The sequence below is a fragment of the Numida meleagris genome, chromosome 1 (assembly GCF_002078875.1).
Source record: "Numida meleagris isolate 19003 breed g44 Domestic line chromosome 1, NumMel1.0, whole genome shotgun sequence".
Lineage (NCBI taxonomy): Eukaryota > Metazoa > Chordata > Aves > Galliformes > Numididae > Numida > Numida meleagris.
The window spans coordinates 180310679-180326407 of NC_034409.1; the positions used below are offsets into that span (position 1 = coordinate 180310679).

Below are 15729 nucleotides of genomic sequence, written 5' to 3' on the forward strand. Positions count from 1 at the left end.
AGGGGATTCTGGCTAGAAATAAGATACAAGGATGGCTGAATGAGAGATCTAAACTCGTAACATGGCTTTGACTTTCCTATGATACATAACCTACCTCTTATACTGTATTTCAGAAAATTCTTGTGTATTTAACCGGTATCAATTAATAAGCAGATATAAGATTCTATATTAAAGAATTCAAAATTTCACTGGAATGTGCACCGTGAGAATATTTAAAGCACAGAAGTATGAAAATGGTCACTTGTAAGCCATCGAAGCATTTTCAGAAGAGCAATACAAGTCAAAAAAGAAATGAGAAACTTCTTGCAGCTTAATAGCTTCCCTTCTTATTTAAGTGGATATTGATTTTCAGTCAGGGCTTTAGGGACAATCCAAGGTCGCTACAAGAAGCTATACAGTTAAGGTCTGTCCTAGAATTCAAGACGGCACACAAGAAGTCTTCCAAAAGAAATATTCCAGAGATGAAGAAAAATGAAGTTTTCTCAATTAAATTTTAAGACAATGATAAAGTTCTAAAGAAAAGTGTAAAACTGTTAGAAATTGACACTTGAATGACTTCATTGACTGCGTAAGGAAGAAACCAGTAGATAATGCGATGGCTGCTCTGAAAGTAACGCCTCCTATTTTATTATACTGGCCAACAATGTCAGAAACAGACAGTGGTGGTATGGCAGCAGAGGTTGAACCTTCCCACCAATTTTACATTACATTTTGTTGCAGTGGGACAGATAGCAGCAGAGGGGCGGTCCAACAAATGGTGTCTGACAGGGAATTAAGTACACGTGAACCAAAGGTGTGGAACTGAATTCCTCCATGTGGAAAAAATGGCACCCATTGACATTCACTGACACTTGCTGAACATTTACGGAGACTGAACAGTGCATGTGAGCACAGTGAGGCTATGGGTGGTACAGTTCAGCAGTGGCAACAGGGATGTGAAAGACAAGCCACATTCCAGACAGCTGTGCAGACTTTTACGAGCGCAGTATGCAGGCTCTTGTTCATTGCTGGCAGAAATGCGTAACTAATGGTAATGACTATGTTGAAAAATAATGTTTTGTAGCTGAGAATTTGCTCTATGTAATAGTGTTATGGTGCTTTCTGTATCTGTTGTAGTTTCCACAGAAATAAATAGGAGGCATTACTTTCAGACAGACCTACCTACATAGTAATGTTCCCTCATGGATGACTATAAATCATTTATTTACTTCTAGCTTCTTTCTTCCAAATTATGCTCCTAAAGAGTAAACACAAACCTCTTCATGACTCTTATATGAATAAATCCAGACACTGATTTCCCAGTTGCTGCTGTATGTTCTGCAGACAGAGCCCTGAAATCCTTGTCAGCTACTACAGAATTTTAACAGCTTGATGCAAGAGCAATCAAGTATATTGGCACGGGATAGTACGACTTATAATTTGTAAAACAGGATATATTTTGCTCACTTCTATCACTTCTAAATTAGAAAAAAAAAATGAATGAATATAGGTCTGCTCATTTTCACATTTGTTAAATTCAAGATAAAAATTTGGAAACTAAATTTCAGAAGTTACCATACAAAAGCTGAAGCAAAATACACATAGGACTAAATAATCACTTACTCATTATTTACATTATTTTGAGAAAATGGCAATTTTATAGAAATTTTGTAGAACTTCTGCACTTCTGACTAGTAAATATGTACCAATTAAAGTGATTCACATTTGTATGAGAAAGACTAAAGACACCACATCCATCCATCTAAGATTACAGACCCATTATTGTTAAAGGCAACAGGAAATAATAAACTGACTAATGATACCTCGAAGTAGCTTAGGTGATATCATTTACAGTTAATTTGATAGTATGACATTCTTAACCAAAAATGGCAGTTGATAGATGAACTAATAAAAACATAGCTTCTTCATTATTTCAGTCAAAAACGCATTCTAAACGCATTCTAAATCTAAATTTTATACATTCATCCTATTCTGCCTTGAGATCATTCATAGCTCTAGCCATTTCTGTATTTCAACATGAGTTAATGGTGCAGACCCAACTGTTGCAGAAGACTGAGCGTCTTCCCATTTATTCATCTAAAACCAAGTTTTTCTTCTCCCATTACTAGCCCAATTAAAAAAAACCTATCCTTATTAATAAGCTATTAACTTGTCAATCAAAATTAATTAAATCAGAGTATGTTTGAGTCTTAATTTTGATTAGTATTAAAAGTCAAATGTTCAACCCTTGCAATATGATAATGAAACCCTGCCTGTGACTCCAGGCTTGCAAAACCAGTTCTGAGCTCCTGGAGTCCATCTTTCCAACGCTGCTGCTGCCGAAGTAGATCAATATTCATAAGAGATATAATCTGTTAAAAGAATTTTTAAAAATAAGTATAACTATATATAAATGATAAAAAGAGTAAAGTAACACAAGAGTAAAAAACACAATTTCAATTTCACCTGAAAATATACCTTTTCTATGAAGTTTGTGTGCCACTTTCTTAGTTTTCTGTTTTCTGTGGAAAGTCGTTCAGCAGCAGCTTGGAGTTTTTGTATATAAGCTTCCAATTCCCTGGGATTATCCCATGTTATTTGAGCATTTCCTCCAGGACCAGACTTTGAATGCTTAAAAACACATCAACTTTGTAAGGTTTAATAACAAATATAGAACTAGATTACCACCCAGTATACAGAGAGTGACAAGATGAGAAACACGTCCTCACTTTCTGTGAAAAATGCAGGAACTCCACCACACGACTGTGCTAGGGAAATAACAGGCTGGCAAACCACAAAAACATGGGCATACCATTATAGCTACAGTAATGCGCTGGAGAAGAATTAATGCCAGACTGTAAGTACTGTTTATGAGCATGTTATAATTCCCTTGCCAGTAAGTAAATCAAAATATCAAAAAGAAAGGCCTGCTAATTTCAATAAATGCTTACGAAAAAGATGGTGTTGCTTACATTAGAAGACTGCACTTAAAATGTCCAGTAAAAACATAGGAAAAGTACCACAGGATACAAAGATTACAATGAAATTGTAAATACAAGAGAGGAGAGTTCTCTCACCTTAATTATCTGTTCAAATGCAAGGGCAGACTGTAACATCATTGGCTTCTGACTCTTAATCATTTGCTGATCAATAGAATTATAAAAATGTGCCACCTGTACAAATGAAGAGATCAAATTACCAAGAACAGATTATTTATATCTCAATACATATAATATTTACACAATATTTCTGAACATACTGTGCAATCAATGCTACTAAGAAAGAATAAATTATATACACTGCGGTAACGTGATATCTTCTTCTGGTGATGAATTCTGATAGTAAAAAAGACTGCCACTTACACATGTCTGAGATGATTATGCGTTGTCTTAATTATGTCTAGTAACACTTTAGATGCTTTCAAGTATTCATGACATCTTCCAGGACATGATGCAAGACCTAAAAACAACCTACTTCCTTCCAAATTGGCAGCCTGTCTAAGAGGGATACCCTACAATAAGCAGGAAGCTTAACCACACATTCAAGCAGAAAAGATAATAATCTAGAAATTATATCTAGTTCTACTACTAAAAATGGGAAATCAGAACAGGATGTTATTATGGCATTTAATCTTTTACCTGTTTGAGGATGACTGCTTGCTTAGAGAACTTCTGTGCAGTGTTTGCAACATGCTGTATTTTAGCTGGTATAACAAAGCCAAGTGCCGATAGTTGACGTACTTCTCTTAGGAGAGTCACCAAACGGTCTGAATAAAGTATGTTTAATGTTCCAAAAACGTGATCCAACTCCATTACTGGACTATTAGCTTGGATGCTAAAACAAAATCAAATTAAACACACTAGTGAATAAAATTTCATATTAGTTCCTTCTTAGGTGATTTTTATAATAAAGTAGTAATTCTAAAAAGCTTGTTGTAATTGTATTATATTTTTCTGTGTTTATTAACATTTTAAATTACTCAGATGTTATTTAGTAACCTTTCTCTTAATTCAAAGCCTGTGAAGATGATCATGAGGCAGAACATCCTGGAAGGGATGTTAAGGCACATACAAGTTGAGGAGGTGATGAGAGACAGCCAGCATGGCTTCACCAAGGGCAGATGTTTCCTGACCAATCTGGCGGCCTTCTGTGATGGAGTGATGGCATGGGTGGAGTAATGCTGTCTGCCTGGACTTGCACGAGGCCTTTGACATGGTCCCACACCACATCCTTATCTCTAAGTTAGTGAAATATGGTTTTGAAGGCTGGACTATTAGGTGTGTAAAGAATTGATTGGATGCTCATAGCCAGAGGGTTATTGTCAACAACTCTAGGTCCAGGTGGAGGCCAGTCCTGAGTGGTATCCCCCAGGGGTCCATTCTGACACCACTACTCTTCAACATCTTTACCAGTGACATAGATGATGGGTTGATGCATCACAGATGATGAAGAGTTTGCAGATGACACCAAGCTGAATGGTGCAGTTGACACCACTGAAGGAAGGGACACCCAGAGGGGCCTGGACAGGCTCAGAAAGTGAGCCCATGAGAACCTAATGAGGTTCAGCAAGGCAAAGCGCAGCATGCTGCACTTGAGCCAGAGAAAACCCAGATGTGTACAGACTGAGAGAAAAACTCATTGAGAGCAGCCCTATGGAGAAGAACTTGAGGGTCTTGGTGGACAAAAAGCTGGATGTGAGCCAGCAGCGTGCGCTTGCAGCTCTAAAGGCCAACAGTATCTTGGGCTGCATCGTAAGAGGAAGAGGAGTGGCCAGCCGGGCAAAGAAGGTGATTGTCCCCCTCTATTCTGACCTTTTAAAAAAAAACTCACAAAAACAAAATTTTATCGTACCAATAATTTATATGGTTGCTATGTACTGCAGTGCTGAATCTGATTATTTATTTTTTATATATATATATATATATGCGTATGTGTGTTTTTCATAAAACAAAAAGTTGGCACAGGAGTATCAACACTTGTGTCTTGTGGAACTCTCACTGTTTTCAAAGAAAGTTGGCAACACGTAGAGGTCAGACACAACCAGAAGCTATACAGCCAAGCCAACCAATAAATAAATAAATAAATAAATAAATAAATAAATAGTTATTTCTATATTTTTGTGAATGAGGATTATGAGTTTAAACTGATTTATGTACCCTTCTTTCATCTGCTCTATTTGGACCACAGAATCTCTTGTGAATTGCAGTTTATTTATAACTGTACATTGTGTCAGCAATTTATCACTATTATACTCAAGTCTCACCGTATTTCTAGAAATTATTACAAAAGAAGTAACAACAAGCAAAACAAACAAATATTTCATTCCTGGTGTTAACAGAACCAGGTATTAGCATTGTCCAGTATACTACATCCTAACAAACTATCCTGGCAGAATGATGAAATGATAATGAACTTTTTCATTTTGTTTCTCTGTTCATTTTCATTTCTATAAAGTTTGTAATTCCTAAAGCAGGTCCTACTAGTTACATATCACTACAGATGTTAGCATCATTTTAATGAAAATCTATTTACCAAAGTCCTGATTTGGGATTTGATACTTCTGACTGGATATTCCTAGACCAATCATCAAATTGTTCTTGTTCGTATACTTTTAACTGTTCCAGAAAGGAATGTGCACTCCGATGAAAAGTCTGAAACCCAGTCAAGTCAGACAAAAGTGCGTCTGCCAGCTTTATAGCATCATCCACCTTGAACACAACCACAAAGAAAGAAAGCTTCATTTAATGGCATTAAATTAGAAACTAGGAATCACCACAACACACATTAGTATTAGAAAACACCCAAGTGAGAGTCAAAAACAGATTACAAAAAACGCGTGAATCCTGAATTGCGTCCTAGGTGCTCAAATTCCCATTAGAGTGAATTGAGACAGTTTGTTTGACTACGCTGTCCGCAACGGGAGTCTGCCACTGTTAAGATACCCTAGGGTATCCCACCTGATCCTTTGTTCATGTTCCATAAAAGTACAAATCTCTCATGTCCTCCTTTACTGTATCTATAAAGTCCATGTCAATACTCAAGGGCATTTCAAATGAGATTCCAGACCTACGCATGGACAAATTAATCAAGACTTTAGTCGATACCATCTGTGAAGATTTGAGAGGAATTCAAAAATTCAGCTCAGCCTAAAGTAGACATACAACTGACACGTATCATCTGCTGTGCTTTTTCAGACTTCGGCAGAGCAAGCAGGAGAAATCACTGTGAAATCTCACCTGCTGCTTTTCCCTCTGGAGGATGAACAAAAAAATAACATCTTTCAGACCTCCACCCTTTGTCATATTTAGCTGAAATGGGCCCCACAAATCTCAAGTGAATCGAAAAATCTGGGATAATCATTATTTTGGGATGGATATATCTATTATTCTCATTCAAATATGTATTGTTATTGTCAATGACACTTAAGTTTACAGAAAATATTTTGCTTTTATCTAGTACATACTTTTCAAAAAAAGAAAAAAAAAGTTTCAGAGTTCCAAACTACAGTGTAAAAACAAAGTAACAAAAATAACAGAAGTTAAATAGAGAAGTTTGTCTCAAACTCATTCGGTTGCTTGCCATTTACTTCTACTACACAGAAATAATATGTGCTCTTAATTTAGCAATGTAAATTCCCTGTCAGTTGCTGACTCAAAAAAGTAATACTAAGAAATCCCTTTGGCTTCAAGTGAACACTGTACGGGTTAATAATAAATGAGAATTAAAATCTCAGAATCTAGCTACGTGTAAATCTTAAAACAGAATTTAAAAATGCAAACCGGTGAATAAAGTTTAACAAAAACATCTCCTCTCAGAATTTTAGTCTTTTTTTGTCAAAAAAATATTAACTGATAAAAGCAAGCTGTTTGGTGTATTACAAAAATACTGTGTAATACAAAAATACCATGTCAGTTAATAAAACTCAGTGTGGCACACAGTACTACTTATTATATAGCACTTGGAATCTTTTAATGCTGTTTCCTTCACAATCTCTTACAACTTTGTATGTTCATACAATATTATCATATCTAAACTGTAATGAAATCTGATGAATGAAACAAAACCTGTTACCTTCATCTCCAGTTGCCGTACCCATACGATGTTATTGACAACTTCAGAAAGATTTTTGCCTGACAGAGGTCCAGAAACATCACCAGGAACACCATGGCATCGAGTTTCAAAGTCTGTCTGATAGTCTAACAGAAGTGGAAGATTCATGTTAGACCAGAAACTTAATAGAACAAGCTTAAATTTACTACTGCACTTATAGAAACATACTAGATATATTTACATAATTTAGAAGTAAATAAAAAATTCTATTATTTGCAAAAATATTAATGCAGTTTAAGACTGTTAAATAGTTTTTACCTTTGACATAATCTTGAAGTCTTGCTAGCAATGTTTCCCTTTCAAAAAGCAACTCTTTGCTTGTATTTGGATGCTTTATCAGTTCCTTATATTTCTGAAATGTTTGAAGAAGCTAGAAAATGAAATGTAAAATAGTTGGTTCTTTCTCCGGAAAAAAAATTAAATATATTCTGATACCACTCCTTATGGTTGTTCATAAGTACAGTCTTAGGCTGTAAGTATTTATTCCTTTGCTCAAAACTTACTGCTTCAGAATACAGAAAGTTTATCTGTAGGGAAGTTTTCAGATTGCAAAAATAACTGTACCTGTTGAGGACTGTCTTGAATTTCTGAAATAAATTTCTTCAGTTTGATTGCTATTTTTTGTTCTGCTGGCGCAATAATTCTTTCAAATTGAGAGACAGCAGCTTTCCATAATGGCTAGAGGTAACGAGTATATGTGTTAGTTTAAGACCGTTCATATAAATAAAGACAGAAAGGTTGTGTATAAATTAAAAATAAGCAATATACCTCTGTGTAAGGATTGCAGTGTACAGGATTTAGGCCAGCAAAGGGCTCAAACACCTGAGCAAGGTGTAGATCATTTTGTTCTCCAGATGGCAAAAAGTATGTAAGTTTTTCATATAGCGTTCTAACAGTTAACACCTGTAACAGAAAAAAATTACATATTCAACAGACTTTTACATAAAATTTACATTTGAAAGCAAAAGCACACAAGCAGCATGACTTCTCTCTACCTTTCATAATAAGTTTTTAAAGGCTTACACGAGCTTATGAATTTCAAAATGCTTGCTATAAAAGGCTATAAGAAGTGATTTACTTTCCTTTTATAACTTAGAACCATGGCATTTAAGTGTGTCCAATGAAATAGATAATAAGTCTTACATGATAATAAGTGAAAAATAAAAAAAAAAAGAATGGGTATTACCTCATCAAGACGCTTGCAGAGTTTGATTAATGTTTCAGGGATATACTTCTCATTTTTCCACTGATGTAGAGTGTAACGTTGCCATAGCTGTCCAGTTAAGTACTCACAAGCCGACACCCACTGCTCACAAATTAAGATGCCAGCCTTTATATTTTCTTTAACAATGTGAAAAGCATCCTCCCACAGATTCAAAGTTGCTAATTTTCTCTGAACAAATCTACCTAGACAGCTACCTAGAACACAAAAAAAGTAGACAAAAGCAATATGCTTTTTGTTCAAAATAATTCCTTTAAACTCCACAACAAGCTCCAACTACTGTAACTCCTCCCATGCACACAAACAGCATTGAGAAAGTTCAGTATCTTACAGTGGTCCAAAGACGTGGGACTGCTGTCATGAGAATGAAGAAAGCAACCTCTCTGCATGTCCTGCTTTCACTTCCGTACAAACTGAATCAACTTTTAAACTGAGTTTTTATGCAATTAAATTTTACCCTCTGGCAAAAAGACAAGGAGTCAAACAGTCAAACAGAATCATAGTGGCTGGAAAGGACCTCTCATCCAACCCCCTGCTAGCTGTATATGTTTATGTTCATTGCAGGGAAGTTGGACTAGATGACTTTTAATAATCCCTTCAACTGAAATGATTCTACTATTCTAAAGCAAGTTCCCCAGAGTAGGTTACACAGGAAGCATCCAGGTGGGTTTTGAATATCTCCAGAGGAGGCTGCACCCCCCCTCTGGGCAGACTGTTCCAGTGTTCTCTCATCCTCTAAGTGAAGAAGTTTTTCCTCATGTTTCTGTGAACTTACTGTGTTCCAGTTTGGGCCCTTTCCCCTTGTTCTGTCACCAGGCACCACTGAAAAAGAGCCTGGCTCCATCCACTTGGCTCCCACCATTTAGATATTTATGAGCATTGTTAAGATGCCCTCTCAGTCTTCTCCAGGCTGAACAGTCCCATGTCTCTCAGCCTCTCCTTGTAACAGAGATCCTCCAGGCCTCTCATCATCTTTGTGGCATTGCACTGGACTTTCTCCAGAAGTTCCCTGTCTATCTTGAATTGGAGAGCCCAGAACTGGACACAATACTCCAGATATGGCCTCACCATGGCTGAGTAGAGGGGGAGATCACCTCCCTGGACCTGTTGGACATGTTCTTTATAATTCATCCCAGGACACCACTGGCCTTCTTGACCACAAGGGCATACTGCTGGCTCATGGCCACCCTGTTTTCTACCAGGACACCCAGGTTCTCCTCTGCAGAGCTCCTCTCCAGTAGGTCAGCCCCTAATGCTAACAGGAGCAAGACAAATATAATCCACAAGCTGAAAGGTATAAAACTCCATGTTGGTAGTATTTATTGTCTTCCTAAGCATGCCTGAAAATATCAACAAAAACTGGCTTAATTATTGCACAACACAAAGCAAGTAATATTGAGGGATCATAATTACAACAAGCAAGCACCTTCACACTGTAAGCTACCAGTGGGGTTTTTAAAAGGAGGAAGATGTCTGCTCTAGAATTCATTTTACTTTTTCCTCAAATGTTTATTTAATAAAAACTGCACAAGGATTTACCTGTTACATCCAGGAGATTATGCATGCGTGGCTGTGGATAAGGATCATGTTCTGTTTGTCTCCATACATTATCAACAGTATCCCTGGTAGTTTCCACTAAATCCACAACTTCAAGTAGTGATAGACTATCCAAATTGTAATAATGCTAGGAAAAAAAAACACATATATAATCACTTTGCAACTAATATCACAGAAACATTTATCATAGAGTCATAGAATTATAGAATTAGCTAGGTTGGAAAAGACCTACAAGATCATCCAGTCCAGCCATCCACCTACCACCAATAACCCCACTAAACCAGGCTCTCAACACTATATCTAAATGTTTCTTGAACACTTCCAGGGACGGTGACTCAACCACCGCCCTGGGCAGCCCATTCCAGTGCCTGACCACTCTTTCAGAAAAATAGTACTTCCTAATATCCAGCCTAAATCTCCCCTGGCGCAACTTGAGGCCATTCCCCCTCATCCTGTCACTAGTTACAAGAGAGAGGAGGCCGACCCCCAGCTCACTACAACCTCCCTTCAGGTAGTTATAGAGAGCAATAAGGTCACCTCTGAGCCTCCTCTTCTCCAGACTGAACAATCCCAGCTCCCTCAGCCGCTCCTCATAAGGCCTGTGCTCCAGACCCCTCACCAGCTTCATCACCCTCCTCTGAACACGCTCCAGGGCCTCAATGTCTTTTTTGCAGTGAGGAGCCCAAAACGGGACGCAGTACTCGAGGTGGGGCCTCACCAGTGCTGAGTACAGAGGGACAATGACTTCCCTACTCCTACTGGCAACACTATTTCTGATACAAGCCAGGATGCCATTGGCCTTCTTGGCCACCTGGGCACACTGCTGGCTCATGCTCAGCCGAGCATCGACCAACACCCCCAGGTCCATTTCCTCCATACAACCTTCCAGCCACTCTGCCCCAAGCCTGTAGCGTTGCCTGGGGTTGTTGCGGCCAAAGTGCAGGACCCGGCACTTGGTCTTGTTGAACCTCATCCCATTGGCTTCAGCCCAGTGATCCACCCTGTCTAGATCTCTCTGTAGGGTCTTGCTACCCCCAGGCAGATCAACACTTCCTGCCAGCTAGGTGTCATCTGCAAACTTACTGAGGGTGCTCTCAATGCCCTCATCCAGGTCATCAACAAAGATACTGAAGAGGAATCAATAAAGATATTGAAGAGAACTTATACTTTACAGAAGCTAGTAATTGCTATAATTTCCTGTGGTCTACTGCACAATAGAATATGGAAGAATCCTCTCAAAGAACATTAAATATTAGTTTAAGCTTATTCATATAAGGAATGATTTGGTAACTGCGGTGCGATTTGTCCAAGCGCTTCCCAGGTGCCTAAAATTTTGCACAATAGAAGTCCACTGTTATCCTCCGAGTTTTCTATTTTCCTTTCAATCAATTAGCATGAACAAACTGTAGCACACTCTTACATTTCCACAGCAGCTGTTAGGATTTAATGCTCAAATCTGCTCCCCATTAACTTTGGGCATTCCCCTGCACCACTGTCACTTGGTACTACATAAATGACATGTAATGTCAAGCTTTGCCTGAGAAAAATTAACTAAATAGCCATATAGTCATATCTTTGAATGGAGTGTACGTATACTGACTGACATTTCACAAGGAGATCTTTTTACTAAGTCTACAAATATACCACTGATTATACGAAGGAAAACATACTTTTGCAATGTCCTCAAATAGGTCTTTGAAATGTGAAGCTCTCTCTTTACCACACAATTTATTTCCATGCTGAGAACATTCTTTCCAGAACTGAAATTCATCTGTTGGTGTAAGTATAGCTGCAAATAAGAACAGAAAGTGTTTAAATACAGAATAAATGTATGTTCACAAGTTATCAGTCAGAATATACTCATAAAGCAAATTTTTGCCTTACAATTTGGTGATTACCCTTCAACTTCTGACTCAAGCAAAATGTAGCATCAAGTTCACACCAAGAGACCAGAGTTGACCATTACGAATTCCAAGCTACAGAGGACAAGCTGCTGCAGAATTCTGCAGGCACTGGGATCATGAAGACTGAAAATTCAAACTATCCAACAATGATTTACTCCTAATTTAAAATAAATTGTATTTACTATAGCAATATAACAAATAATGTTGATTATTACAAAAATTAGTCGTATTAATAGTATGATAATTAACTATAAAAAGCATAATTGCCAAACAAACCTTGCACATCGTCTTCAGTGAATTCTGTTCCTGCACAATTAGGATCCAATCTTCTGAGCACAGTACTCAAACCAGCTTCGAGCTCACTTAGTAGTTTCTGGAGTTTGGGATCAAATGTTTTATTCCACTTCTCATCCTACAATAAGAATGTCACAAGCTGTGACTCAGATGGTAGAACTGTTGCTATTTCCCTTTAATCAAAATACACACACAAATTCACAGATAGAAGGCAGCTGCCCACATGATGAGATACTACAATTTATTTTCCTTAATGTCAAGGAAAAGCATCTTCTGCTTCTCATTTATCAAGTCAGAATAATACAACGCAATTTTTTAAATCACAAATTTATAAGTCAACTGTCAGATTTATGAAAGGACACTGAACATGTTCAAAATTCTTTAAGAAAAATTAATTTAGAATATAATTACATAGTAGAATCTGGAAAGTGCTAGAACAAAATATTGAAAGATATTGTGTTTTCCTAAAATCATTTTATTAATGTTGGGCCATGAAAGAAATTAAAAACATGAAAGTGCTGAAATTCTGTTTAAGTCACAAAATATAGCCATGGTTATCATTTTTGACCAAAAAAGAATGCACAGAGGAAATGCATTATTAATGGAACAGAAGCAAAATCCTAACCACATTTTCAAATACCAGGTATCAGAATGATGAAAACTTCGATTGTACATATTAATCCAGAGTCTGATACACCTACCTGACACATACTACAGAAATCATACTTGGCATAATATTTACATATGCAATATGATCTATTGGCATATGCAAATGTCAGCAATACACAAGATTGGATTGACTGGTGGAAAGTGAGGCAAGGAGCCCTCGTCTCCAGTAACCACAGCCCTGAGGATTCCACATTCCTAGTCAGGCACATGCATGACCAGAATCCTCCTGTTACCCTTAGTACCATGGATAAAGTGTCTTCTTTAACTCAGAAATTCGAACCATCTTTCAGTACTTAAGCTCTTAATATATAGAAATACTTTACATTTTAAGATATATGTCAGAATAGTTAAGATATGCTGTGGATTTCTGATCTTTCAATTTAAAAGTACAGACTAAATCAGCTCACCTTTAGCAATACTGGTGCAAAAACTTGTCGAACAGCTTGATAAAGGGTGTTAATTGGTGAATCTAGCATAGATGACACAAGGATATTACTATGAAGATTATCTTCTGTAATTACATCAGGTCGCAGCTTAAAGAACACCAGCACATTATTCGTTGAATCAGTAGTTTCAATCTGTAATAATGAAGGGAAAAGAAAACACACACACAAAACAAACAGTATTTGTTTAGAAAACTGTCACTGACTGCATGTTATACTAGATTACTCTTTAAAGAAATGTTTTACGTCAAGGAAAAAACATAAAATACCACGTTATTCCATACGGGTTCTGATAACGTTCTGGTAGTATCTCACTTGCGCAGACAATCAAAGCTTTTATTACAGCTCTTCCTGAGTTGACATGAACATTAAATGTAAATTCCAACACTGAGCGCGTAACACCTTTGTCATCACAAAATATCCACAAACACCTATTTTTCATTTTGAAAGCTTAACTTACCATTTTCTGGGGACAAAAGAGAAACTCACTCTTGTGCGTAGAGAAGACTAAACAAGAAGGCTTTCAACCTTGATCTTTTTTTTTGTCACATTTTTACACTGCCTAACTTTGAAAATACTGTTCTAAATATTCAATATTGACTGCCCAAGTCTGCAGGTACAGAGCTCTGCAGTAATTCGTGGATCATTCAAAGAAAGAGAAAGGCATGCCTCTTCATCAGTAAAATCGTTAAGTTGTTACACAGCCCTTGTCACCTTCGTAGTCCCACTTATGGCCAGAGTTCCAAACATTACCTCAAAATCGTGTATTGAAATCTGTGGCAAAGAAGAACCCATAAAACAAAAGAACGTTCTTAAACATTTAATAAACTATAGTAAAAGACACACCAGCTGAAATCTCAAATTCTGTGCAATTACAAACATCAGAGAATTTTCTTCTCTTAAAAGAAATGGAAGGTCAGTAAGATCAGCTTCCAGTTTTACCAGGCAGTATCGCGCTTAATTTCTTATCCTTAAGTCTAACACTATGAATTTCACCCATATTCTACGTTGTTTCACTGGGACAAAAGGCGAGCATTACAGCCCCTATACACACCTCACATTGCATCTTGCACAGCTGCTCATAGCAGCTAAGTAGCACACCCTAAAAATTGGTATATGTACACGTTCATTCCTGTATGAATGTCACATGCACTAGGCTTGACAGTCGGCACCACCAGATGTGAAGAACTCATTAAGAACAGTCCTATGGAGAGGGGGGCTTGGGGATCCTGGTGTAGGAAAAGTTGGACAGGAGCCAGCAGCGTGCTCTCGCAGCCTGGAAGCCCAACTGTATCCTGGGCTGCAACAGAGGGGTGGCCCCCTCCTAGCAGGGACAGGGAGGGGATGGTCCCCCTCTACTCTGCCCTCATGAGGGCCCACCTGGAGCACCACATCCAGGCTTGGGGTGCCCAGCTCATGAAAGACAGAGCTGCTGACCGGGTCCAGAGGAGGGACAAGAAAATGATCAGAAGATCATCCTCTTAGGAAGAAAGGCTGAGGGAGCTGGGTTTGTTCAGCCTGGAGAAGAGACGGCTCTGGGGAGACCTCAGTGTGGCCTTCCGGTACTTGAAGGGAGCTCATAAACAAAAACGAGACTGAGTTTTTACGTGGTCTGACATCAACAGGATAAGGGGAAATGGCTTTAAACTAAAAAGAGGGGAGATTTAGATAAGAAATCAGGAAGAAAATTTTACATTCAGGGAGTGGTGAGGCCATGGCACAGGCTGCCCAGAGAAGCTGTGGTGCCCCATCCCTGGAGGCGTTTGAGGCCAGGTTGGATGGGCCCTGGGGAGCCCGACCTGCTGGGTGGCAACCTGCCTATGGCAGGGGGTTGTAAACTGGGTGGTCTTTAAGGTTCCTTCCAACCCAAGCCTTGTATGATTCTGTGTAGACCTTGGCTCACACAGCCCACAGGTTCACAGCTCACAGCACAACCCATCAGCACACCAGCATCCGCACTGACACAATGGACACCACAGCCCACTCCCACAGCAAGAGAGGCCACACAACTCCCGCCTCGCCCCCGGCTGCTGCCGATCATTCTGCTGGCTGCACACCAACCCCTCCGCACCGCCGGGACGAGGCGCTCAGAAACACGCTCCGCGCGTGCCGCGCAGCACAGGGCGTTCCGAACGGCCAACCTCGGTCTGCTCCCGGCAGCCTGCCAAACGCATCACCTCTGAGGGCACGCGGCGCACGGCCGTACCTTGTTGGAGGCGCGGAGCTGGCTGCCCGAGCGCTGCACGACAAGCAAGAACTCGCTGCCGTCGTCGAGGAAACTGCTCAGCTCGGGTCGGGCACGGAGAGCACCGGGACCAGCGCCTGGATCCAGCCCAAAGTAGTTCGCAGCCGTGGCCGAAATAAAGCGCTTCCTCGGGTCCGCCTCCGCGGCCATGGCTCCGGAGCCCGCGGCGGTCCCGGCGTCGCCAGGCCCCGTTTCTATGGCGACTGCAAATGGCGGCCGCCCCCTGAGAGGCGGGAAGCCCGCGGCCGGACCCGCCCCTCCCCCCGTGGGCGTGGTCTCGTCGGAAGCTCCGCCCCCCGCGGCGCT

General features: G+C 39.4%; 1 protein-coding gene across 1 annotated transcript in view; it reads right to left on the reverse strand.

Moving 5' to 3' along the window:
* The window catches only part of DYNC2H1 (dynein cytoplasmic 2 heavy chain 1), a 150893-nt gene extending 135320 nt beyond the window's left edge, over window positions 1-15573 (reverse strand). Inside the window, exons 1-15 of the mRNA XM_021380833.1 lie at window positions 15385-15573; window positions 13143-13313; window positions 12049-12184; window positions 11539-11657; window positions 9851-9995; window positions 8276-8508; window positions 7858-7992; window positions 7654-7767; window positions 7348-7459; window positions 7051-7175; window positions 5512-5687; window positions 3618-3813; window positions 3057-3152; window positions 2458-2610; window positions 2253-2351 (exon numbers count right to left, since the gene is read on the reverse strand). Coding sequence (XP_021236508.1) covers window positions 2253-2351; window positions 2458-2610; window positions 3057-3152; window positions 3618-3813; window positions 5512-5687; window positions 7051-7175; window positions 7348-7459; window positions 7654-7767; window positions 7858-7992; window positions 8276-8508; window positions 9851-9995; window positions 11539-11657; window positions 12049-12184; window positions 13143-13313; window positions 15385-15573 — 2199 coding nt within the window. The remainder of the gene's footprint in view (window positions 1-2252; window positions 2352-2457; window positions 2611-3056; window positions 3153-3617; window positions 3814-5511; window positions 5688-7050; window positions 7176-7347; window positions 7460-7653; window positions 7768-7857; window positions 7993-8275; window positions 8509-9850; window positions 9996-11538; window positions 11658-12048; window positions 12185-13142; window positions 13314-15384) is intronic.